General features: G+C 41.9%; 1 protein-coding gene across 1 annotated transcript in view; it reads left to right on the plus strand.

Moving 5' to 3' along the window:
• The window catches only part of HPSE2 (heparanase 2 (inactive)), a 530,253-nt gene that overhangs the window by 396,686 nt on the left and 106,568 nt on the right, over positions 1–26,999 (plus strand). Inside the window, exons 8-9 of the mRNA XM_074339233.1 lie at positions 6,687–6,793; positions 11,913–12,027. Of these exons, the coding sequence (XP_074195334.1) occupies positions 6,687–6,793; positions 11,913–12,027 (222 nt within the window). The remainder of the gene's footprint in view (positions 1–6,686; positions 6,794–11,912; positions 12,028–26,999) is intronic.

Genomic DNA, 26,999 nt, shown 5'->3' on the forward strand with positions numbered 1-26,999 from the left:
ATCTGCCTACTTAGGCTCTACCTCTCCTTTTGCTACACACACATGCGCGCGTGCACACACACACAGAGCTTTACTGAGATATAATTCACATGCCATAAGGTTCACCCTTTAAAAGTATACAATTCAGTGGCTTTTAATATAGTCACAGAATGTGAAACCGTCACCACTATTTAATTTTAGAACATGTGTGTCATCCCCAAAAGAAACCCCATACCCACTTACAGTCACTCTCCATCCTCCGTCTCTTCTCCTTCTCCATCCCTAGGAAACCATTAATCTGCTTTCTGTCTCTATGGACTTGTCAATTGTGGGTATTTCATATAATGGATCATATAATGTGTGGCCTTTTGTGTCTGGCTTCTTTCACTTAGCTTAATGATTTCAAGGTTCATTATGTTGTGGTATTTACCTTTTTATTTTGTTCTGTTTAACCAAACCCCCTATCTCTAACTGCCTTATTTTTTTTTTTTTTAAGATTTTATTGGGGAAAGGGGAACAGGACTTTATTGGGGAACAGTGTGTACTTCCAGGACTTTTTTTCCAAGTGAAGTTGTTGTCCTTTCAATCTTAGTTGTGGAGGGTGCCGTTCAGCTTCAAGTTGTCCTTGCAGTGTTAGTTGTGGAGGGCGCAGCTCAGCTCCAGGTCCAGTTGCCGTTGCTAGTTGCAGGGGGCACAGCCCACCATCCCTTGTGGGAGTCGAACAGGCAACCTTGTGGTTGAGAGGATGCACTCCAACCAACTGAGCCATCTGGGAGCTCAGCGGCAACTCAGGAACCATGTTCAATCTTAGTTGCAGGGGGCGGAGCCCACCATCCCTTGCGGGACTCAAGGAATTGAACTGGCAACCTTGTGGTTGAGAGCCCACTGGCCCATGTGGGAATCGAACCGGCAGCCTTCAAAGTTAGGAGCACGGAGCTCTAACTGCCTGAACTACCAGGCCGGCCCCTCTAACTGCCTCATTTTAACATCTTTGTGCAAAAATTAAATTCTGAATATCCTAGAAGCAAAAGGCAAAAATAAAAACAATAGATTACTCAGTTCTAGTTAGTCATAAAGGGAATACAAAGTTTATCAAGAGCACAAGTATTTTTCTAGCACTGTATTTTAAGAGGAATCATTGAGGTGGTCCTTTAATTTCACCATATGGCTCTGTCTTCTGATCATTTAAGGTATTTTCCTGGAATTCTTATTTACACTATTTCCAGTTTCCCTTAGTTGGGCACTGTGAGCATTGTTGAGAATGCGGAGAGGGTTATGTGTGGTGTCTTCAATGACGCTTCTTTTTCTGGGTCTGAGGAGGAATTCTCATTTAATCTTTAACAACATCCCAATCTGACCTCCACTACTAATTCTCAGGGTCTTTCTTCCATTTTTGATCACTATCTTACTTCCATCTGAAATGTTTGAAGTATTTTTACAACTTTATTCTTGAAAGGGTCAAGTACTTTGCCAATTCTGATTTTAAAATAGGTCTCAAATAATACAAATTATTTGGTAAATGAGGGAAAGGGTAGGGAGCTCTACCTAGGGAGAGATGAAAAGAGGAATCTGATTGCTTGCTGATGTCTGTCTATGGGCTTGGGAAAAGGAAAGTTCTGGCATATATGCTACATTTCACATATATTATTTGCTTTTTTTGTTTTAATTTTCACTTTCATCTCTAAACCCTGTTTGCATTCATCTCTCTCAAATACATGCTTTCCTTAGGTTTGATATATATCTTTAAGAGACATGTGTTTTTATATACCATTTAGTGTTATTGAGTGTCACTGAGTTATTACATAAATAATAATAAATCTCATTCTGTTGCTATTTTTTAAATAATTTGTTATATTTCAGTTACAGCTGATATACAATATTAGTTTCAGGTGTACAACATAGTGAGTAGACATTTACGAGTGTGTAACTTACAAAATGATCATCCAGGTAAATGCAGTACCCATTGGCCACCATACATAGTTATTACAATAATATGGACTATAGTCCTTATGCTATTCTTTACATCCCCATGACTATTTTGTAACTATCGATTTGTACCTTTTAATCCCTTCCCCCTCTTCACCCACACCCCCCAGCCTCCCCTCTCATCTGACAATCAAAATGTTTTCTGTATCTATGAGTTTGTTTCTTCATTTATTTTGCACTTTAGATTCCGCATATAAGTGAAATCATATGATATTTGTCTTTCTCTGTCTGACTTACTCCACTCAGCACAATACCCTTTAGGTCCATCCATGTTGGTGCAGATAGCAAGATTTTATTCTTTTTTATGGCAGAATATATATATATATATATGTTACTCTGTGTATACACACACACACACACCACTCTTCTGTATTCGTTCATTCATGATGGATACTCAGGTTGCCTCCATATCTTGGCTATTGTAAATAATGCTGCAATGAACCTATGGATGTGTATGTTTGCCTTAGAAGTAGTGTTTTGTGTTTCTTCGGCTAAATACCAATCCAGAAGTGGGATTACTGGGTCCTACTTTGTCTCTTGTTATAGCCTTTGTTTTAAAGTCTATTTTGTCTGGTATAAGTATTGCTACCTCAGCTTTTTTTTTTTTTTTTTCCATTTCCATTTTTGTGAAATATCTTTTTCCATCCCTTTACTTTCAGTTTGTGTGTATCTTTCAATCTGAAGTGAGTCTCTTGTAGGCAGCATATGTCAGGGTATTGTTTTCTTATTCATTCAGCCACCCTATGTCTTTTCATTAGAGCATTTAGTCCATTTACATTTAAAATAATTGTTGATAGGCGTATAGTCATTGCCATTTTGTTGTTCATATTTTTTATCTTTTCTCCTCTTCATCTTAAAAAAAATCCTTTTAACATTTCCTGTAATACTGGTTTGGTAGTGATGAACTTCTTTAGCTTTTCTTTGTCTGGGAAGCTCTTTATCTGCCTTTTAATTCTAAATTATAGCTTTGCTGGATAATGTGATCATGTTTGTAGGTCTTTACTTTTCATCACTTTGAATATTTCCTGCCAATCCCTTTTGGCCTAAAAGTTTCTGTTGAGAAATTAGATGACAGTCTTATGGGAGCTCCCTTATAGGTAACTAACTTTTTTTCTCTTGCTGCTTTTAAGATTCTCTCTTTGTGTTTAACATTTGCCAATTTTAATTATGATGTGTCCTGAGGTAGACCTCTTTGGGTTCATCTTATTTGGACTCATCTTATTTGGACTCTCTGTACTTTCTGGGCTTTTATGTCTATTTCCTTTGCCAGGTTAGGGAAGATTTCTGTTGTTATTTCTTCAAATAGGTTTTTCAATTCCTTGTTCTTTTGCTTCTCCTCCTGGTACCTCTATGATGCAAATGTTGATACACTTGATGTTGTCCCGGAGGCCGCTTAAACTATCCTCAATTTTTTGGATTCTTTTTTCTTTTTGTTCCTCTGATTGAGTATTTTCTTTTACCTTATTGTCCAAATCACTGATTTGATCCTCTGCTTCTTCTAATCTATTGTCGATTCCCTCTAAGGTAGTCTTCATTTCAGTTATTGTATTCTTAATTTCTGACTGGTTCTTTTTTATGTTTTCTATCTCCATTTTTATGTTTCCTATCTCCCTATCCCCCATTGAAGTTCTCCCTAAGATCATTGAGCCTCCTTACAACCAGTATTTTGAACTCTGCCTCTGATCGATTGCTTGTCTCCGTTTTTAGTTCTTTTTCTGGAGCTTTGTTCTGTTCTTTCGTTTGGGTCATGTTTCTTTGTCTCCCCATTTTGGCTGCCTCCCTGTGTTTGTTTTTATGTATTAGGTAAAGTTGCTATGTCTCCCGGTCTTAGTAGAGTGCCTTTCTGTAGTAGGTGTCCTGTGGAGCGCACTGGTGCAGTCTCCCTGGTCACCTGAGCCAGGTGCTCCAGATGTGTCCATTGAGTGGGTTGTGTGTGCCCACCTGTTGTAGTTGAACCTTGATTGCTGTTGGCATGTAAGTGGGAGTCATTGACCCTCAGGTTGGTTGGTTGTAAGTACTGGTCATGACCACTGTTTGAGGAGCTGTTGTGCAGAGGCTGATGCTATGGAGTAAGATTTGCTTTAGCAGGTCTGGTACCTGCCAAGCCTGCCCTTTCCATGTCTCATTTAAGGAGGCAGCCAGGTGGTCGAAAGCCAGCCACTGGACATGCTGGACATGATGTCCCTGGGGCCTCCTAGGAGGGGCTCTGGCTCAGGCCAAAGTCAACTGCAGCCTGTACCCTGCCTGGGATCACCCAGCAAGAGTCACAAAGTGATCCGAATATGACCATCACTTGTGCTGGGCTTGGAGGTGCCTAGGAGAGGCCAAACCTCAAACCAAGGGCAGCTGCCACCAGTGCTGGTCTTGGGGCTACACAGCAAGAGATATAGGGCACATCAAGGCCATATGCTGCTTTGGGAGGAGGGGGCTGTGAACCTTCAGGAGATTTTATTAAAATCTTCAGCCTGAGCCAAGGAAGGCTGTTTGTATGGAAAAGCCCCTGGAACTGGCTAGGTTTGGCCCAAAATTTGGGTGCAGTTGGGTCTCGGAATCACCAGGGTGGGGCAAATGGTTGATGGAGATTCAGATCTGGAGCCTTCCTGCTAGTGCAGTCTGGGTAGGGAGAGTGCTCAACAAAGGAACAATGGCTTCTGCCAGTACTTCTGTCCAGGAGAAAACTGCCCCTCTAGCCCACATCCTGAAGTCAGACAATTCCATTCCTCCCTGTATATCCCTGGAGCCTTTCAAACTGCTGCCCCAGCTCTGGATTTCAGAGCAGGTGAGTCCGTCAGTGAGTAAGTCCATGCACAAGCCCTTTAAGAGAATCACGTGGGACTCTCCAGCAGCCCTCTGTCTCACTCAGCCACCATCCTGGTGGTTTTCAGAGCCAGAAGTTATGGGGACTTCTCTTCATGGCACTGGGACCCTGGATTGGGGAGCATGGTATGAGGCTGGCTGGGTTCCTTCACTTTTCAGGGGGGATCTCCACAGCAGAGATATCGTCCCAATTTTTAACCACTACATGTGTTTTTGGGACCAGACCGTTTTGCATCTCTACCCCTCCCACCAGTCTCAAGGTGGCTTTTTCTGTATATCTTTAGTTACAGGACTTCTGTTCATCTAGCCTTCAGGTGATTCTTGATGTTGGTCATTCTGTAGTTTAGTTGTAATTTTGATGTGGTCATGAGATGAGGTAAGCACAGCATTTACCTACTCTGTCATCTTGACTGGAAATCCCTGTTGCTATTTATTTTTAACTCACCATTAAACTTTTAAAACCTTTGCATGTTCCTGGCTTTACATTGAATGTATTGGTGTAACTGCTATAACTGCTGTATAATATTTTATGGTGTGTATCCACTACAATTTACTTTTCCATTCCTCTAGCAGTGAACACCTACCAGAATCAGTTACATAGTGAACATTCTCATACTTGTCTCCTTAGAGACCTGAGGGAAAATTGCTTTGGTCCATACATCCAGGAGAGGAATTGGTGAGCCACTGGACCTAAATACACTGTTGTTGTTATCCAGTGCTTCTTGTGCATAACCAGCTTCCTCTCAGTTCCATCTCCTTCTCTACCCATCTCTGCAGAGACCAGAGCTAAGCAGGCACACAGGGTGAAACTAGCTTGGTGCTGGTGTAGTGCAGTATGTCCTGGCCTCTCATTTCCTGCTCTGGGATTCCTCTAAGGCAGATATGGAACAAAGGGAACCTGCTCAGTACTCATGCCTGCACAATGGGGGCAGGGCTTAATAGGAGCCAGGAGATAAATACTTCCTTTCGTCCCCTCTTGGGGGACAGTTCGGAGATGCAGTTCATAAGGCTCCTGCCAGGATCCCTGTGGGATTGAGTGCAAGTGGCCAGCAGTGGTTGACAACTTGAAAATGTTTCCTTGTCCCAGTTTCCCCTTCTTCCCTATTTCAGTCCCCCAGTTCTTCATTCTTGCTGTCTGTTATTACTTCCCAAATGAACTACCTATAGACAAGCTTTCAGAGGCTACGCAGTGTACAACATTTTCCTTAAGTACTGCCAGATTGCTTGCCAAAGGATCTGAGCTCTGATCTGGATAATTTGGCCAATCTCCAACTTGTGGATCGTGACTGGGCCATTTCAAAACTTCAGAGAGCCACCTTTTGACAAGAGGCTTTGCCTCTGCTTAGAAGACTGCTCCCTGTGTAGGCTCTTTCACCTGTGGGTCAGTGATTTTTCTTTTTACACTTACTGCAGTTATTTCACAATGTGGTTGTAATATACATACATGTCCTGGTAATTATAAAATACCTCTCCCAAACATTGATCTCTGCTTAATCTCATGATTCATGACTTCTTATGCATGGACAGTGCACTCAACCATAGATGTGTTGTAACAGAGTATTAAGAAAATTTGCTTCCCAATACTTGTTAATGTGGAAACATCATAGATTTATATTTTCCAGTGAAGGGTGTAGCAGTCAGTTTATGTCCTGCAATATGCACTTGTTCTATCACGTTGGGTTTACTTAAGAAAAAATGATCATTTCTTTGAATGGACATGTGTCAGTATCAATGCTTGTGTATGTGTGACAGGTGACTATATGGTGTGCATCAACATGAAAAACAACACAGGTCATTACCACCTGGGAGAAAGGGGTTGGAAGAACTTCCTTAAGGGGATACATGTGTTCCTTCTCACCACTTTCAAAAATCTGATCATCCCCTTCTGCTTTTGTTATGAACAGGTGGTTAATACATATACCCCAGGAAAGAAGATTTGGCTTGAAGGTGTGGTGACCACCTCAGCTGGAGGCACAAACAATCTATCTGATTCATATGCTGCAGGATTCTTGTGAGTAACACTTGCAATTTCACTCCCTTGGGCTTTGAGGAAAGGACAGTGAACCTCCGACAATGCTCAGTGTTCTGCCCATGAGCTGGTGGGGGTGGGGTGGGGGGCGTTCTTTCCTGTTGCAAATTATTCATCTATTTCTTTGTGAATGTGTTTAGCCATCCAATAAACAGTGATTAGGGACTTCTCTGGATACTTAAATATCAAGCACAGGCATTAGAGCGAGATAGTACTAGCAGTGGTCATAAAAGTAATAGGAAGTTTATTTAAAGTCTCTATTGCAAAACACATTGCTGACAACATACATTTCTCATCTAATTTTCATCAGCGTCCTGGAAGATAGGTAAGAGAAACCACAGGGTTTTTGCCCTCCAGAAACTTCTAATTGGAGGAAGGGAGACAAGAAATTAGTAAAGCCATTGAAGATAAGTGCCATGATAATAATAATAATAATAGTAATAATTTTAACTCAGTAGTGCTTAACATGTGCCAAGTATTGTCTTACGTGCTTTATATACAGTTAATAATTTAACAACCAATGAAATAGATACTATTATTTTATAACAACCCACTGAGATAGGTGCTATTATTAGTTAGTGGCAGAGATAGGCCTCAAGCCCAGGCAGTGTGCTGTAGAGTCCAGTCTCTTTGCAGCTACATCAGACCACCTCTCTTTCTGCTTCGCATGGTCTGTCTACAACAGGGGAGTGATAGCCTGTAAAGGAACCACGACTCTTTTACTGGGAGGATCAGGAAGGGCTTCATGGGAAAAGTGGAATTTGAATGGGACATAGATTACTCTAATTTCTGTAGGTGAAGAATGGTGGTGAGGGGAGAGGTGAGCATTCTCAGCTGAAGGAACATTATGGGCAAAGGAACAGGGGTGGGGAAATGATTAGTGTGATAAATGCCACAGCATCTGTAGAGATGCACTGAAGGCTGAGACTATGGAGGAGGGTTACCAGCAAATCACACAAGGCCTTGAAAACCAGGTAGAGGAAATGAGGTCTTGTTCCATACTCAGTGGCAAGCCAATGAGGATTTTGGAAGAGAGAGGCACCATCTGACTGGTGTTTTAAAACGGTTTTGGCAATAGTACGCTCAAGAGTTTGGAAAGGCAAGGGATGGGAAAATGAATTTGAAGGCTACTGCAGTTGTCTGGAGAACAACTTAAGCCAGAGGCATAAGGGCCCCTGCCTGGCCTGGCAGTGTTATGTGGCAGGGACAAACCCCTCAGGACCACAGACCAACCTGATCTAGTCTAATCCTGTGGTCCTGGCTTTTTTGGCTGAGCAAAGTCCTCATAAGAAGCTTCTTTAATATATTTGTGGAAGACAAATCAGGCCCGTCAAGTAGATTGCCTTTACAGACGGAATCCTGCAGATGCAGATGAAGATAATGAGTCAGTTTTAATGCACGGTGATACCTTGGGTCTCCGACCTCTGTGTTCTTAGCACTTAACTGGGCAGCACAGAGCGGTTGTTCAATGAGCGAGGTTCCCATGAATGAAACTGAGTGAATCAGCATTTGATACAGTGTTGCTGAGAGTCTTCTTTCAAAACCAGACTCCCCACTGGGATTCCCTGTGAGCCCTGGGACAAGGGTGAGAAGTGAGGTTGGCAGTCAGTACTATAGGCGGCCTCTTGGAATCAGCAGTGGAATGGATTTGCTCAGCTGTTGGCAAAAGAACTCTGCTGCAGGGCTCAGTAAACAGCCCAGTTGTACTGAGTGTTTTCCTGAGTATGCTTCTCTTTAGAGAATGGTGTGAAATGAGAAATACTACAGACCTTCATGGAGGAAGCTGGAGAGAGACCTGTCTTTTCACGGGCATCAGCCAAATATCCATAGACCTCTGCAGTCACTGCAGAACCCAGATAAACACAGTTGTGTAGACTTGGGTTGTAGTTCAGTACCCATTGCTTGGTCGGCACAGATCATATGAAAACTAGCCCATTCTGTTACCCTACCTCTTTATCACTCATTTGCTCTCACTCCACTGGCAGTTACCCAGCATTACGCCCTTTGAGTCCAGTTCTCCAAGGGGCATAAATTGCTTCCCGGGAGAGAAAAGTAAGCATTATAGTAAAGCTCCAAAAAGTTAGCAAGAAATGGGAGAAAAGGCATTTTTTAGTCTTGTTTCAATATAAGGCCTAACTATGAGTTTGCAAGTACACATACCCATGCGTTGCATGAATCAGCATTCTTTGCTGCCAGTCATTCAAGGGTAGTTTTCCCAATCCAGGCTTTGAGATTCTTTGATGCACATCCTTGGCATAGCACTGTGTCTCCAGCTTGTGGTGTCTGGCACATAGTAGATATTCAATACACTTTCGTGGGATGGAAAATGATGGTTGTGGTAGCATCCTTGGTGGAATATTCCAGTCATCTTAGCACCTTTCTCGACCTGACCATAAAAGGGAGACTTGGGACATCACTTATTTCCCCCTCTCCGAGGCCTATTATTACAGGAGGAAGATGAAGATAACTACAGTACTAACCATCCACTCTGAAAATCCCTGGGGAAGCAGGGGTCTGGCCATAGTCACTCGTAAATGCTGTGAGGTGTGCATGTAAGATGCGGGTTTGGAAAGGAGGATGCATATTCCTCCCTCTCGTGTGAGTTCCTTCAACAACGTCCATATACGAGCAAAAATCACATTTGCTAATTAACATCTATTTGTGAAGTATATATAATCTTTGCAGGTGACTGTGCTAGGCTCTGGAAAGGTCACAAGTAGAAATGTGATACCGTCTCTGTAAATGTGTATGTACAGGTATTTACATGCCCAGTGCTTTAGAAATGATCTACATGGTCACCAAGCGTTTCTGTTATCTATCTTCAATGCTGAGAACAAGGCCTGGCATGTACAGTTGATTAATTAACGTTCTTGATTGAATGAACAAATGGGCTCTTTTCATATATTAAAATATCAAAATACGGTTTTGTGTTGATATCCAGATGCTGCTAGGTGTAGGGACTCACATATGTGCGATTTCATATTTACTCATCATTTTGTTTCTTTATTCATTCAACCAGGGTAGGAATAGACAGGTGAACAAGACGTACTTGTTTTTATAGATAAATACTTGTTAGATATAGACGCTGTTGTATTTGTGTTATTTCCACATTGAAAGAACACTAACTTGGGAGGCATCAGCCCAGAATTCATGTTGTATAGTTCCACCACAGGACATTTAATACTGCGTCTCAGTATTAAATGAGTTGTGGCTAAACAAAAAGCTAAACCTGCTATCCTGATTTCACAGGATTGCTAAATTAGTAAAAAGAATAAAGGCAAGTAGCTTAGGCACATGATATTCCAAAAGTAATTTCAATTTCCTGGGTCATGATGCACCAATCTGAACAACAACAACAAAAAAGCTTATGTTATTGTCAGAGTTTCTTTTTCATTTAAAACTTGGTGTGTTTTTTCGCTTTGCTTTGTTTTATTTTGGGTTTGTAACTCTAATTATCAGTAAATATTTGTTAGTTTTTATAAGAATAAAATATAATTGTCAATGTGAAAAAGATTTGAAAATATTAATGATATTCATTCATAATATAGAAATTCACAATGCTCTTCATTCCAGTAAGGAAAAAAATCTTAATTCTACAAGTCACTGGTTTGGAGCTCCATATGGTTTCCGATTTGGGAAATCATAACTGTGCATAATATGTCCCTAGTATAGTGAATGGTGATTCTTAAAGTTCCTAGAATCTAATTTGATCCATATTGATTTCAACATAACAAAGAGTATTGAACACCTACAGTGTGCTAGGAACGGGGACGGGTGTTTTGGGTACAAAGCTGCAACATATGTCTGTTCTTGATGAGCTCATCACCAAGCAGGAGACCCCAGAGAAGTAAGCGAGTAATGATCATTCAGTGGCTGGGTCTGCAGAAGGGAGGAATGAGAGTCCAGGAAGTAGAGAGGAGGAGGGTTCTATTGTTGGCTGGGCCGCAGAGGTTAGAAGGTGACACTTCACTTGGAGGTTAACAGATGGAAGGAAATTTGCCAGATGAGGTGAGTGAGAGGAAGAGAGGAAGGGAATTCTAGGCAGCAGTTAGAACATGTATAAAGACTCAGGTAAGTATGTGAAAGCATGGTGTGTGAAGGCCGCCAATAGTAGCTTCATGTAGCTTAGAGCCTGGGCAATGGAGTTCAGGGTGAGAGAAGAGAACTGAGAGATGAAGTTAGACACATATGCTTAGGAAAGATTATGAAATGCCTTATATCCTGAGAAGACTGAAGCCCACAATTCTTATACATATATATTACAAGTAGAAGTTTCTGTACATTTCAGAAGTAGGAATACAAAGAGAGAGAAAAAAGTAAATTTGTAAATGAATGAATGAATCGAATGTGCAAATTATGAAGGCAGAGTTAGCAGTGGGTGTTGGAAGAACCAAGAGGGCAGTATTTTGAAGGAAAGCATGCCCTGGAAACTGGGTGTTGGGCGTGTGGGTTATGTAATAAATGTTTAAGCAATGCAGGCCCTCCACTGTGATGTGTATGTAATGGCAGCGTATTTGAATCCCTGTATAGTTAGTTATAGTGCCAAGGAAAATTATTATTGCACCGATTGCTGACAGTGATATATGAGGAATGCAAACGACTAGACTTCTGTAGCACAGGCCATAGGAATATGTGGGTTAGAGTCACATGAAAGGTACATGTACAGTGATAGGGTGTAAGCAGGAGAGTTTAAGTGATGAAAAGTATAGTGTCTGCACTCCTGTGATTGTGTGTCCTGTGGTCGGGGGAGAGGGGGCCGATAATGAGGCTTACAAACGGCTAGGGTGTTCATTTTATTTGTGAATATTCCAAGAATAAGAGATAAGTCAGTAGCAACAAGCTGTTTTATGACCAAGGGCAATTCATTTTACTCCCCTGGACCTCTGTTTCTTTTCCTATAAAGTGAAGAGGTTGGATTTGATAATCTCGAAAATCTCTTCCAGCTGTGTACTCAATGCTTAAAATAATCTTTAAAGTACAAGGTAAATTTGGTGGTGGGGGGGCTGGGGGGGGGTGTTCGTGTGTGTGAGCCAATCTCTACAGAGCTTGTTATATACCATTTAAAAATGTATTGATGTAGCTTTTCCCCCCTGCTTTTTAGATGGTTGAACACTTTAGGAATGCTGGCCAATCAGGGCATTGATGTTGTGATACGGCACTCATTTTTTGACCATGGGTTCAATCACCTCGTGGACCAGAATTTTAACCCATTACCAGTAAGTATGAGATAAAGATTCTCAGCTCTTTTTCCATGTCTTTCAGTTCTTTTGATTGTGCCTTGTTCCACACTGGAAGAATTTTCCTCCTCCTTCTGTTACCAATTAATTTCATGAATTGGACAGAAGCATCTTGACCTATTGCACAGACCTTTGGCTTCACCCCCCACCACCCCTACACACACACACACACACACACACACACACACACACACACACACATGCATATACACATATATATACATGTGTATATAACATATTTATATATTTACTACTATACTTGTAAGAAACCTTGTGCAGTTGAGATTCCACATCTACTTGTGGCCTGTTTGAACTCTGCTTGAGAGTGAATTTCTCCAGATTGTTTTCTTTTCATGCTAATAGGAGACATTAGTTAACGTCAGATGCAACATGTTGAAAGCAGATGGGAGAGTGTTGGCCAAGATCGGATACAGTAGGAACCCATTTCTTGGAGAGTGGCTGAATAAAGTGCACTTACAGTTAGATGTTGATCCCTGTGTGACAACGAGGGAATTTGCCCAGAGCAACCAACTTTTCTAGGAAAGCAAAGGAGAGGGAAAGCTAAAGAAGACTGGCACGAGCAGAGATCTGGTTTGTCTAGTGACTTTACAGACCGATCAAAGAAATCCCACTCAGTCCAGAAAAGCTGAATTTGCCAGAAATATTACATGGGTCGTCCTTCCCACAGATGTCTTGGTCATGATGAAAGGTCAGACTCCTCTCATTAACCCATAGAATGGTCATCCCCTTCCAGATTAATGAGTTCTACCTCATGTAACAGAGGGACTGACAGCCCAGGGTCAGGGCAAGGGGGCAGGTAGACCAGCCCTAGAACCTGTCTCTATGCCCTGGTCCACAGTAAACAAACCCAATGGAACCAGTGAGTGTTCCTGCCATTTGCTTCACTCTGCCTATTTCCAGGCCTGAGTCAGGAGACCTCCAAACCTAGAACAAAAAACAGCTTGGCTCCCAACCGACGAGTTCCATGTCTCCAAAGGATTTCTCTAGGCAAAGTTCTGAGTAATTATTGTATCACTAATTGCGCATCACTTCAGTTCAATCACAGTGCTAAAACTGACTGGCACAGTTGCTTTTATGCAGAGCCAGGATGCCTCTCTCAGTGTGTGTAGGGCTGGGGTACAGAGGGGTGCAGAAGGGAATTTCAGTTTGGAGCCATAGGGTTTTTTGTTTGTTTTGAGCTCATAATTGTGGAGATAGAACAAAATAATACTTAGAAAAATATCTATGAAATGTAAGCATTAAACAAATATAATGTCACGTGGAAGTAAGTAGTTCTTGATCATCAGGCGGTGGGGAGGAGACTAGTAATAGATAAATGAATGTATAGATAAGAGGGCTGTAACAATGGGTCAGGAGGGCTCCTTCTGAGTGTGTCTACAAGGAAGGCTTCTCTGAGAAGGTGGCATTTCAGCTAAGAGCCCGATGACAGAAACGCAGCACAAGCTGTAGGGATTTTGCAGAAGAACTTTCAGGAAGGGTCTGGGCTAGCACAAAGGCTTCACAGCAGGAACACACTTGGCACGTTTGAAGAAACAAGAACACCAGGCTGGCGGGGAAGGGGAGACTGCCTGGCCATGAGGCCAGCAGCGGTCAGAGCACACACGGCTTTGTAAGCTGAAAGGAGTGTGGCTCTTACTGTAAGTAGTATGAAAAGCCATTGGAGGGTTTTATGCAGGGAAAGAACGTCTTAAAAAGATCACCCTTTTTAAGGTGCATCGAATGTGAGTTACAATGTCTTTAATAATGTGGATAATAATTAACTTACAGACTACTTTCATATATGGTACATCAGTAATGCTCTGGGCACTCTGTCCTCTCTTCTCTCTGCTCTACCTTTTTCTTTCCTTTCCTCCTTGCCTTTCCTCCTCCCTCCACTCATTCAAATCTCATTCACTCGTCTTGATCGTGTATTGTTGCTGATGGCAATAGGCCACGGTGATGACCCAAGAAGACAAGAAACTCCTGGAGCTTATAATCTAGTGAGGCATACTGAGAAATGAAAAGTAAATAAACACATAAACACGATAATTACACTTCGTCATAAGTGTTCTAAAGAGAGCCTGGCGAGATAACTATGACTATTTACACTTCCTTTGCTGACGAGAAGCTAGGGTTATTAAGAGACTTATCCAAGTCTGACAAGTAGTAAGAGCTGGGACTCACAAAGTCTTTCAGTTCTAAATCCTATTTTCTTTTCGCCATGCTGTGCTATTTCTTCCAGTACCATCTTTGGTGTCTGGGCTGTGGTCTGAGGCCAATGTTTGCCTCAGAATTGGGTCTGGAGGTAGAAACAGACATCGTAAGGAACTGGAGAAAAGAAAACCTAGCCTAGAAAAAAGATGGTCTTTGGGTGACTAGACAGGCTTGATTTCCAGAAGTGGACAAACCTGGATTCCACATCAACTCTCTGTGTAGCTGTGCATGGCTCCGTGTAGGTTAAAGACGCAACTTTGCTCTCTGCAGATGGGAGTTTCTGCATGTGACTTCCTGTGACAGTATGGCACAGGAGACCTCAGTTGATATGTGGTGGCAGCAGAGCTCACAGAAGTTCAAAGGAATCTAAAACAAATCCCATTGACTTAGCACAAATGAGCTGGACAGCTGTATTTCTGGAAACACCAAGCTCTAATAAAGAAACCGTATGTAAAAACACTTAGGAAGGTAGCAGACTTCCTTTTTATCTTTGCGCTAATAAATTCTGCACCTTGTAAGTGGAGAACTTGGCACCTGGGAGAGCGTATCCTAAGTCTCCCCTGGAAAGAATTTACTAGGTCAGAGAAGAGCACCAATCTGACAGACCTCACCAGCAGGCCTCTAGAATGTGCGATGGAGACAGACCTGGGAAAGTACAGGATGCCACTTCAGAGGGTTGTACCGTTGATAACCAAACACTGTCAATAACAACCTGTAGACTATACATTGTGATTAAGTCTTCAAGAGAGTTTGTTAAGTGCTTAGGGGATTACTGAGTTGTGTTTTGGTTGCCTCCCAGAAATATCAGTATTTTCTATTCCAGCTCCTTCAAACCTAGCTCAGTGCATTTCAGGAAAGGTTTTTATTAGCAAACACTGTTTTCTTTTTGGTTTTGGTAATGTTCTAAGATAAATTCAAAAAAAGTGAGGATCTTGGCCGAATGGCTCCTCAAACTATATCCCATGTTACCCCTCCACCCGCCAGTCAACTTCGATGCCAGTTTATAGGATTCCCCACAGCTCGGACAAGCCCATCTCCCATGGCGCCGTTCCAATGTAAGGTAAGAGAGAATAGGAGGGTGGCCCTTTGAAAAAGAAACCTGTCTTCAGAAAAGATCATTTTCAACTATATCCTTTGTTCTTTCTGGTTCTTCCTCCAGAAAAGTGCCAGCTCTCCTCCTGCCATGAGATTTTCCTTCCCTGGGAAGAGGAGAGCATTGAGTTCAGTGGTGCTTCATCACTCAGCTCCCACCCTCTTCCCCTGACCCCCGTGCCATTGGGAAAGAGGGAACGTGTGAGTCTCCACAGCCTGTCAGCTAGTCACAGGCTCCCTGGGGAGTAAGCAATGTTTGTGCAGAAGAGATCTGCACATTCAGTGGACAGAGTCCAGACCCCACCAGTGTGGGCATTTCTCCTAAGACAGGGTTTTGGAATTTAGCTTGCTGCTTTTTTTAAGAGCTTGATTTACAGAGCTCTTAGGGAAAGGAATGGTGAATTACTAGTCAACATCTTCTTAACTCCCACGCCAGCCTAGCAAATATAATTCAATTCAAAAAACATTGACACTTCAAATGTGTCTGGCTCTGTGCTAGGTGTTCTGGGGTTGTGCAGATAAATAAGATATAGTTCCCTCATCTGCAGAGCTAACAGTCTGCTGTGTGTTGGTGTCTGGGGGATTACAATTTAGATTCCATTCAGGATAAAATAGAGAGCTAGTTCACACTGGATTGCCTTTTCTATACTGGGTGGAGTGGGGGGATATTTATATTTTGCTGTCAGCATTCTGTTTTGCTGACCACCCCTGCTGAATAATAACAAACATTCAATGCAGCCCAATGCACACTTACTGAACACTTGCTGTGTACATTGTTCTGAATACAGTCAGTGGTCAGAGATTGGAGTACAACTCCCTAGTCTAGGGTGGGATTAAACCTACGGCTGTGTTCCCATAGCAACAGGATCTAAGTCGAGCCACCACTAGGTGTCATTTGGCCACTGGAAAGAAACTGAATCGTAATGGTGCCTGCCTAGCTTTGCTGGTTGGCCTATCACAGGGACGAGATCCTATGCGCTCCATTCTTGTTTCCCTTTGAAATGTTAGACAGGGCCCCTTGTGAACTGCACAGCAAGGCTCAGCTTAAATCTGTCTCTTTCCCGAAGAAGAACTTCCAGTTGCAATCCCGTGTCCCATTGATGCTGGACTGGTGCACCATTTCTTCTTATATGAAGAACACCACCTAGTTAGGAGGCCTTGTGGGGAGCAGCAGGAGCCTGGAACTGTGACAAGATTCAGGATTCTAGTCCTACTTCTGCCATTAATTAGATGTATGTCTTTAGGTTCCAGTTTTCTCGTTTAAATTGCGATAAAAATGTCTCCTCTATCTACCTCTAAAAGATAATGTTACAATCCTTGAGAAAATGAGATGTGATAATAAGATTCTGATTTTTGTATATACACGTACACACAGAAAATGACCGGAAAGGACTACATCGAAATGTTAAAAGTGGTTTTCTTTGGGTGGCGGTAGTACAGAAAGTTTTTATTTTCTTCTTTGTGGATTTTTTGTGTGTCAGACTGCTAAAATCAGCATTGTGGCTTTTGTAATCTAAAAAAAAAAAAAGGCTAATTTTAAAAGAAATAGAGTGTTTTGAAAGGATTCCGTGCTTTCAATAGTTAAGCATATCTTATCCCAGCCTCAATTATCATTCACCGATGTGTTCACTCACAAACACTTATTACACTCGTGCTACGTGCTAGATAGTGTGCTATCCACTGGAGACCCTGTCTTGCCCTCAAGGCGTTCACAGTGTGGGTGGGAGGCAGAAGAATCAGCCGGGACTGTGGCACAAGCGTTCAGGACCGGAGCGGCACAGCGGGGGTAGCGCAGGCATCGGGCATCACGAAATGCCTGGAGGAGACAATGCCTGAGCTAGATCTTGAAGGAGAAGAACAAGTTAGCCATAGGGAGAGGAGTTTGAGGTCTGAGGAGGATCTTCCAGAAAGAGGCAGTAGTATGTGCAAAGGTACAGAGGCGTTAAATTTTCCAGAGAGTCATGGTTTATGGTGGGTGGTTTATGAAAAATTACTTAGGCAAGCTTTTCCCATTGCTGTCCAGTGGCCACACAGGGTGTGTGAAAATTAAAGCATTTCAAAGCTGGAGGTACAAAGGGGAGGTACAAAATCCAGCCAAAGTAGCCTGTGACCTGTTCCTTGATGTAGCTTCCTTTCTCTTTCTTTTCTTTCCCGTGGGAGCCATCAAGAAGATGAAAGAAGCAGAGTGTACCTGTTTAGGGGTAGCTGTGATGTGAAACCCAATCCTCTCATTAGAGGCCCTGACAAAACCTCCTCCGTGCACAGCCTTCCTTTGTGGGGGCCTGCAGCTGCTGAGAGAAGGGTGTCTTCAGCTGCAGGATCAATCACTGGGACTCAGGCTGGCTCCACGTTAGTGGCCAAAGCGCCCGGGCTGCGTGCCCAGTGGGCATGACTCGCTTCTTTCCTCCTCTCTGCCTCCAAACCCTGCTTCTCAGATCAGAACCTGCGCCTGCACCATCTGAGTAGGCAGGCAGCTCTTTTGCCCCTAATGCTTTAAATAGAAGCCCCTCTGATTTTCCATTATCGTCCTCATTCTCTGCTTATTTATCAACCTGAGTGGTGTGTGTGGGATGTCAGCGACAGACGTTAGCAGTGGCCACAGCTCACCCCAGTGGAAGCTGCCTTGGGAAGTAGAAACAGCTCCCCACCTGAAATTAGAAGGTACAGGCTTAAAGAGCAGCTCCCCATGGTTCCAGTTGCTTGAGTCTTCATTTCCCGCTCTGTGAAATGGGGCTAACTGTGCTCAGTTGGACGTGGGGAGTATTTGAATGTAGTGTTTAAAAGCAGCATTGGCTTTGGAAGCAGACTGGCCTGAGTTTCACATCCAGCTCTACCACTCATTAGCTCTGTGTCCCTGAGCCAATTACTAAACTTCAGGAAGCATCAATTTCCCCTTAAAATGGAGACAGTAACAGTGTCTATGTCAGAGGATTGCTGGTAAGGATTAATGGTACTGCGTGCATGTATGTAGTTTTTACCACATAGTAAGTACTCAGTAAATGTTAGCTGCTGCTATTATTTACAATGTCACTTTGTCAAATGTAAAATTCTCTAAGTCACAGTAATAATTATCGTTAGTAATTTGAACATAACTGTGCTGAGATAATATACATTTGAATATCTGTATAGATATCTGGAAATCAACTCAAGTAATAACTAATTTTTTTGTAAAAAATATATTACTATAAAATTAGAAGAATACGAAAGGAAAGCTGTGATTCCTGCACCTAGGAGGAATTGACTGCAAGTAGTTAAAGTTAAAGACAAGCTAAAAATTACATTTCATTTTCCTCCAGAGAAGATTTTGCCAACCCTTCCCAGTGGAGGCAATTAAGGCTGTAACCACACAGCAATAACACCTTCATTTGGTATTTATAAATGGCCCAATAAGCCCTGGAAACCATGATATGTCACATCAAAGTGCTAATGACAGCACATTACTCGAATCACTGAGAAGCAACAATTGAAAATCTCACTCTGCCATCAACCATTTATATTGTTCCCAGATTGCAGTACTGAGGGATTACAGCTACAGCAAATCATGTGACAACCTAAATAAATTAAGGAGAAGAAGCAATTATAGCCTCAGTGCATTTGACTTCAGTAGCATAGTGTGCTGTCCTCAAAGCCACCTACTGATGACAGACGGGCAAGGCCAGCTCTGGAAATGAGAAGAGCTACATTCTCCCCTAACTTCATCTGTTCACCTAAAACACTGGAAAATTGTCGAAAAATAATCTGACAAGAAAGAGAGGAAGGGAGGATGGAAGAAAAAGAAAGGGAGATAAAAAATGGAATGCCCCTTGGTGGGTTGGAAAGCTCTTTTGTTAGTGCCACAATGTGACAAAATTTAAGCTTATTTCACTTTAAATATTATATTTGCAAATCCTAAGGGCACAGTGATGTCTAGTTATGATGCTTAGGAACTTACAAATAGGCCTCTGCTAGAAGTGAACATGAGAGCCAAAGATAATACATTGTTGTTTTCTAACTCAATTATGTTTTTGTCTTGTTGTTTAAGTAAAAGTAGTTTAAAATAGAAATAGAATGAATAGTTATTCTGTTTTTAAGTCTTATTTAAATACACTACACTGTTGATATAAATTTTTAAAAATCTATCAGTTATTAGGTACCTCACTAACTTTCAACTATAATCAATCTCTGCTTATTTGATCTCGGATTTGGTTTTAAGCATTGAAAGGGTTGAACAGAACACACCATTTTTGCTCACTCTAAACTTGACTTGAGCAGACCTGCCTTGTACTCTGGAATTCACTGCCCTCATCTTGGTGTCAAAATCCTTATACCCTTTCCTCATTAGAGCAGTGATTCTCAAACCTGGCTGCATATTATAGTCACCTCGAGGGCTTTTAAAAAAATGCCTACACTCAAGCACCATACCCAGAGAGTCTGATTCAGTTGGTCTATAGAGGATCCCAGGTGTTGGTATTTTTAAAAGCTCCCCGAGTGATTCTAATATGCAGCCAGAATTGAGAACCACTGGGTTAGAGATTTCCACTTGCCCTGATTAGATTAGAAATTACCTTTTTCTTTTCCTCTGCTGTTCTCAACTCTTGCTTCAACTATGAAGATATTAACAAAATATTCAGTAATGTCATTCATTCATTTGGAAAATATTTGAGTATCTATTATATGCCAGACCTAGGTAGACATACTCTAGTTTCTGAGGAAAAAGAGATAAAGGCAAGATCTCTGCCTTCACTGGAGGCTACAGTATAGTAGAGGAGACTGAAATTCACAAGAAAATTAACAAATAATTGATTACAAAATTCAGAATGCTGTTTAGGAAGCACGGAGGCTGCTAAGTTGAAGAATAATGGGGAGAAGATACCTCTTTAGAAAGTGTGGCCATGGAAGACTTCACTGCAGAGGCAGCCATTGGAGGCGTGGGTGGAAGAACAGACTTTCTGCCAGAGGGCGTAGCATCTGGAAGGTCACAGGGAAGAGGCTCAGTCATACAGCGGAGGCCATGCGGAGCCTCCAAGGCCACGCTGAGGCATGGTCTGCCCACGGCCAGGCACAGAGGCAGCCAGCAAACTGCTCTGTACGATTTCTATCAGGCTTCCTGGTACCCCACCTGTGCCACCAGCACTTGGCAAGCTGCTTTGCTTCCTGTCTCTCGCCCTTCGTGTGAATAATGGTGGTGTGCTCCGCCGCCTGCCCCTACGTCTGGGATCCCTGACCCAGCCCGATGCCTACTGTGTTTCCCCATCACTGACCTGGTCATCTCCGTGTGTACCCTCTGTCATCTCTCAGCAGGCTTTGAAATGAGAAGAGCTGAATAAAGATACCTGTGAGAAACATTTGGGAGTTGGTCATACCGTTCTATTTTTGTGTATATTAAAAAATGTCAATGATAATTTTTTAATGTCCCCATGCTAGAGTGTTATGCTATACACTAAAGCAAAGTACTAGTTTAAGTGCTGTGAGATATCTCCTTGTGAACAGCCTGTTTGGGGTGACAAAACATGGAGCCCTGGAGAAATAGCCACTAGATGATTATGCTAAGGTCTGTCTTGTTCAGTCAGTATCCCCAGAGCTGAATATAAGGGTGCCTGCATAGGAAGTACTCTGTAACTATTTGTGAAAAGAAGGGAGTGAGGAAGGATTCCACATGAACAGCAGACAACGGGCTTTGTAGACCTCGGAGGTAGGGATTACTACTGTCTGGAGGAGAGGACCGAGAGGGGAGAATGGGTGAGGGCTTGTGCACAAGCTGTCAATAGTGGACATTCGTAATATCAGTTACCCAAAGTATATGTGTTCCTGAGAAACGTTCCTCAGCTCTGACGTTTTCTGATCTCATCTTCAAGATTTTCATACCAGTATCTTCAGACAGACTTCCTAGCTGAACTTACATTTATAAAACCTTTCAAAATAAAATTAAACTGGACTGTTTCACTTTTAAATCATTCAGGGAATAATCCTTTTTTTCTCAAGGCTCTTGTAGTCCTGTGATAGCAATCATCACTGTCTTCTGTTGTTAGAGTTTTTCAGGAACATCTAATTTCCTCTCGAAGCGTAAGCTCCTTAAAAACAGAAGCCATCTTTCCTATCTTTATATTCCCCATCATACCCTGCTCATAGTCAATCCTCACTGCATTCTAAGATGCTCCGTGACTGAGATTCTGGGGGCTACAGTGCACACTCAGTAATGGAAATATGCAGGGCAGGTTTTATTGTCAGGTGTTGTGTGTACACTGCACAGTGAGGCAGGATAGCTAAGTGCTCAGAGACTGGGATCTGGAGTCAGACAGCTCTGGATGCTTGCTGTGTCCCATTTGGCAGATTGTCTCATCTTTCATCTTTTCTATAACAGGGATACTAACACTCTGTATCTTATAGGTCCTTCTGAGTGCTTAAGACAGTGCCTGACACTTAATAACTACACAATACTGTGACCATTATTATCTATTCTAAATATCTGAAACTTATTCCTTGGAATTAGATGAAATTTTAACATCTTGGGAAAGATGGAAACACCTGGGAAACAGCCACCCCAGCAGGCAGGGATGCTTACCAACGATGGGTAACAGGACATATTTCAGATACAGTAATGCTATTTGGCACATATAGATTGTTTTAGAACCGTCCAAGTCCTCCACATCTCATTTCATACTCCACAAACCTCCATAATAATAGGTTTCTTCATTGGCTTCTTTGACTTTGTTCTTTATGTCCCATTCTAAGTTTCCACAGCTTACTCCCATCCATTAATTCATCTGGCCTTTCCAGCTTTCCGATAAGGCAAGTAGGATAGATAGACTCCTTCTGTTTAGCAGAAAAGAAAACTGAGGCCCAGAGAGGTCCAGCAACTCACTCAAGGGAATACAGCAAGGTGTTGCCGGTGGTTCTGAGTTCTCTGATTCTTCATCATTACTTTGTGTTCTCCTTCTGGTTGGTTCTGCCACAGCTCAGGAAAGTCAAGAATTCAGGCCAGCATCATCCCCTCGCAGCCAAGGCAGATAGAAATGACAATAAGGAAGTAGAAAAACTGGCTTCGAGGTAAAATAAAATTATCCAGGAGATAAAACCTGGGATTTAACAGTGGCTGACTTTTGTACATTTATATTTGCACTGAATAATGAAAGGAAAAAGAAAGGAACAAATTTTCAATTTCATGCAGCAGCAGCTTAGTTTCCCTGCTTCTACTGAATATATTAACAGCAAAATATAGTATCTACCACTCTTATGGCAGTTATCACTTCCCCCATTACTATGTATGTGTATGTCTAACTCCTTGAATGTGGGACCCCATAAAACCCCTAGAACCATGAGCAGTGCAGGAGCTGCACCATCCCCTAATGTTTAGCCATGTGATGATAGATGGCAGGTCCAGAAGTCAATTCAGTTATTTGCGAGAGCCACATCAGGGCATTCTCCTTCTTGAGGAAGGTTCCATGTTGGCTCTGAAAGACAAAAGATCATTAAAGTCCTTTCACTAATTTTACCTCCACGGAGGTACTACAGACACATTGCAGGCTTTGCCATGAATGCAGACGGACCTTGACCCTTGCCCTCAAGGGCAATGGAATAGGAAAGGTGTTGGCAATGTCCAAGGTAGCATACCAACTGCCATCAGTCTGTGCAGTGGATTCAGTTCCAGTTCCAGGGTCTGTAACAACTGGGGTTGTAGGAGTAACAACTGAATTCACCAGAAGTCTCCAGTTCCATTACCTTTGGGCATCCAGGGATGTCGTATTGAGATAGTACATCTCTTAATATCTCTGCTACCTTTTAAACCTTAATCAAGGCTGTGGTTTCCCTTCCCCTTCCTCGGACCCCTCACGATGAGCTAGGGAGGCGGGTCGGGGACTGATTTACATGTCCCACTACAGGTGAATATCCCCACTATGTGTAAACATCCCACTATGTGTCCCACTACTTCTCTTCATGGGACTCTTCTCAATCATGTGCATCCGCTTGGGACATGATGCCCATTCACAGCACAGGGATGTAAAACATCAACACATTCAGTGGGGAATGGCCATTGGAAACCACACAAGAGGACACTGATTCGGTCCAAAGGACTCCCATCCACAAGGTCACTTTAGATTTATTTTCCCTACTGGGAACCTTGCCCGAATCTTACTAGTTGAATTCAGGAGACCTCTTCCCCAATAAAATGGGTAGAATTGTGACTTGGTCACCTGTATCCAATAAAGTCATGAAAGTGTGAGTTCCTTCCTCCCTGAAGTTACTCAGCATACTTGCTTATAGCCTTTGGTCCCTCATGGAGACAGGGAGACCTCGGCCCCACATCTAGTCATCTATCTCCTTCAAACAGCTCACGTTGGGATAGAGGGGAAGGGAAGGACCAGGGGTACTGAGGGAGAAAGCAGCTCATGCCAATAAGCAAAGCTTTGCATTTACATTAATTTAGGTTTTTTCAAATAACAACTTTATTGAGATAAAATTCACCTACCACAAAATTCACTCTTTAAAAGTGTATAGTTCTGTTGTTTTTAGTATATTCGTAGAGTTGTACAATCACCACAGTCTATTTTCAGGTATTACCTGAAAAAGAAACTCCATACCTATTAGCAATTATTCCCCTTTCTCCTTTACCCTCAGCCCCTGCCAACCACTAATCTACTTTCCATCTCTGTAGATTTGCCTATTCTGGACATTTCATATAAATGGAATCATACAGTATGTGACCTTTTGTGACTAGGTTCTTTTACTTAGCATGTTTTCAAGATTCACCCATATTGTAATATGTGTTAATATTTCATTCCCTTCTATTGCTGAATAATAATCCATTGTGTGGATATACCACACTTTATCTATTCATCAGTTGATATATATTAGAGCTTTTCTACTTTTTGGCTATTATGAAAAATGCTACTATTAAACATTCATGTACAAGTTTTTATGTGGCATATGTTTTCATTTCTCTTGGGTATATACCTCAGAGTGGAATTGCTAGGTCATGTGTTTAACTTTTTGAGGAATTGCCAAATTGTTTTCCAAAGTTAATTCACCATTTTATATTACCACCAGCAATATATGAAGATCCCAATTTCCCCACATCTTCATCAATACTTGTTATTGTCTGTCTTTTGATTGGAGCCATTCTAGTGGATGTGAAGTGGTATCTCATAATGGTTTTGATTTGCCTTTTCCTAATGACTGATGATGTTGAGCATCTTTTTATGTGCTTATTGGCCATTTGTGAATCTTCTTTGAGAAATGTCTATTCACATTCTTTACCATGGTTAAGGGGAGCTATTTGTATTTTTATTGCTGAGTTGTAAGAGTTCTTTATAAAACAAATTCATTATCAGATATGTGATTTGCATATTCCTCAAGTCTGTGTTGTATTTTCATTCTCTTGATGGTGTCTTTTAAGCACAGAACTTTTTAATTTTGATAAAATCCAATTTATTTATTTTTCATTTTGTCACTTTTGCTTTTGGTGTATAATCCAAGGCCACAAAGATTTACTCTGTTTTCACCTAAGAGTTTTACAGTTAGCTCTTATATGTAGATCTCTGATCCGTTTTGAGTTAGCTTTTGTGTGTGGTGTGAGGTAGGGATCTAATTTTATTCTTTTGCATGTGGATACAGTTGTTCAAGCATCATCTGTTGAAAAAAAACGTTCTTTTCCCATTAAATTGTTTTTTGCACCCTTGTTGAAAATCAATAGACTATAAATGTAAAGGTTTATTTCTAGACTCTCAATTCTATTCCATTGATCTATATGTTTATTTTTATGCCAGTACCATACTGTCTTGATTACTGTAGCATTATTGTAAATTTTGAAGTTAGTAAGTATGAGTCCCAAAAAGGAAATGTTTTTTTCAAGACTGTTTTAGCTGCTACTTTCAGTTTTGAGTGGTGTTGCCAGCTGCTCATTGCTCAACTAAATGAACTTCCAGTGTTTTCAGTCCATTCAAAGTGCCTTCTCAGACGGCATTATTTCTGACACCCTCTATTTCCGCTTTAGGGACCCATTGGCTCAGTAACAGCAGCCACGTTGACTTTAGGTTGGGGTCACAGGGCTTGCTGCCCCATTGTCATGATAATATCCTTTCCCTCACCCACCTGGGGAGTGTGAACAACAGCCAAGACACCATTTTGGTGGCTTGTTTCCATCCCACCTTTCACTGCTCAGCCTCTAAATGTTAATTCAATTTTTTTCCATCAACAGACAGAACACTGGGGGACCCTACTCCCAACCTCACCCACTATTTGGGTTAGCCCTCACAACCAGATACTAGAAATCTTTGTACGTCCCAAAACCTGGCCGGCAAAGCCCGTGTGCTTCCTCATCCAGAAAGTCATGTCATTGGCATCATTCCATTCTCATCATCAAAGCTGTCATGAACTGTGAAGGATCTGAGATTTTACCCTACTTACGAGCTAATCTGTTAGCTTTTGTCCTTCATAGATGCATACATAGCCCAAGGACACAAGACTCCTGGGTCAGAGACAAAAGACCTTATATACTCATGCACAGCAAGCAACATGAGTGTTAGCATATTTCCATTGGTTCTTCTGGAGGCCAAGCCCCATTGGGGCAAAGCACTGGGCCCAAATGAATGATACCCAGGCAGTGGGTTTGAGTTGCAGCTGGGGAATTCATAACCAAGGGCCCAGCACTTTTTGAACAAGCAGCAAACAGGCCATTCTCCGTCCTCCCAGGAGGGGGCAGTTTTGTGGTAGTCGCCCTCTACTCACTTGGACCTGTGTAAGTCACTTAGTTGTCTGTGTGAGGAACTACAGAATCTGCCTTTTATGCCAAAACATGTAAGCACTGCCGTCTGGCACACTCACCAAGAACGTGCAAGGAACAATCAGGATTTGTCGCCAACCACCTCTCCCAACAACCTACCCCTCGGCCCGGTATTTCTTGACTAAACTCATATTTACACCTACGTATACCAGTGTGCCACTCTGTCGACCACTCTGATGAATCTGACTGGCAGAGTCTGGGACTGAATTTGTGCCATTTGTCTTGTACAGCATGATGGTTAATTTTATGAATTAACTTAGCTAAGCCACGGTACCCAGATACTTAATTGAACATTACGTATTTTTGACATTTAAATGAAGGTATTTTTTAGATGAGATTAACATTTAAAGAATAAAGCAGATTATACTCCATAATGTTGGTGGGTCTCATTCAATCCACTGAAGACTTTAATAGGAACAAAACTGACCCCTAAGCAAGGAATTCTGCCAGCACAGTGCTTTTAGACTCTAGCTGTGACATAACCCTTCCTGAGGTCTCTAGCCTGCTGGCCTACCCTGCTGATTTTGGACTTGCTAGCCTCTACAATCATGTGAGCCAATTACTTAAAATCAATCAGATAGTTGATAGTTGATAGATGATCGATTGATTGATAGATAGATAGATATAAACACACACACACACACACATCCTATTGGTTATTGGTTCTTTCTCTAGAGAACCCTGACTAATACATACAACTTTAATTAAGGCTACTACCAGCATGACCTTTATAAAATACTGACCATATAGTATTGCAATTCATCTGTTCATTTCTTTTTCTCCTCTCCCATGAGAGGGAAAAATACTTGAGTTGAAAGTGACTGTGAAACCTTGGGTGCTGAGACTTTATTTTAATAAACTCTGTCTCCCTCAAATGTAGTAGGCA

This window comes from Rhinolophus sinicus, linkage group LG07 (genome assembly GCF_036562045.2).
Source record: "Rhinolophus sinicus isolate RSC01 linkage group LG07, ASM3656204v1, whole genome shotgun sequence".
NCBI lineage: Eukaryota > Metazoa > Chordata > Mammalia > Chiroptera > Rhinolophidae > Rhinolophus > Rhinolophus sinicus.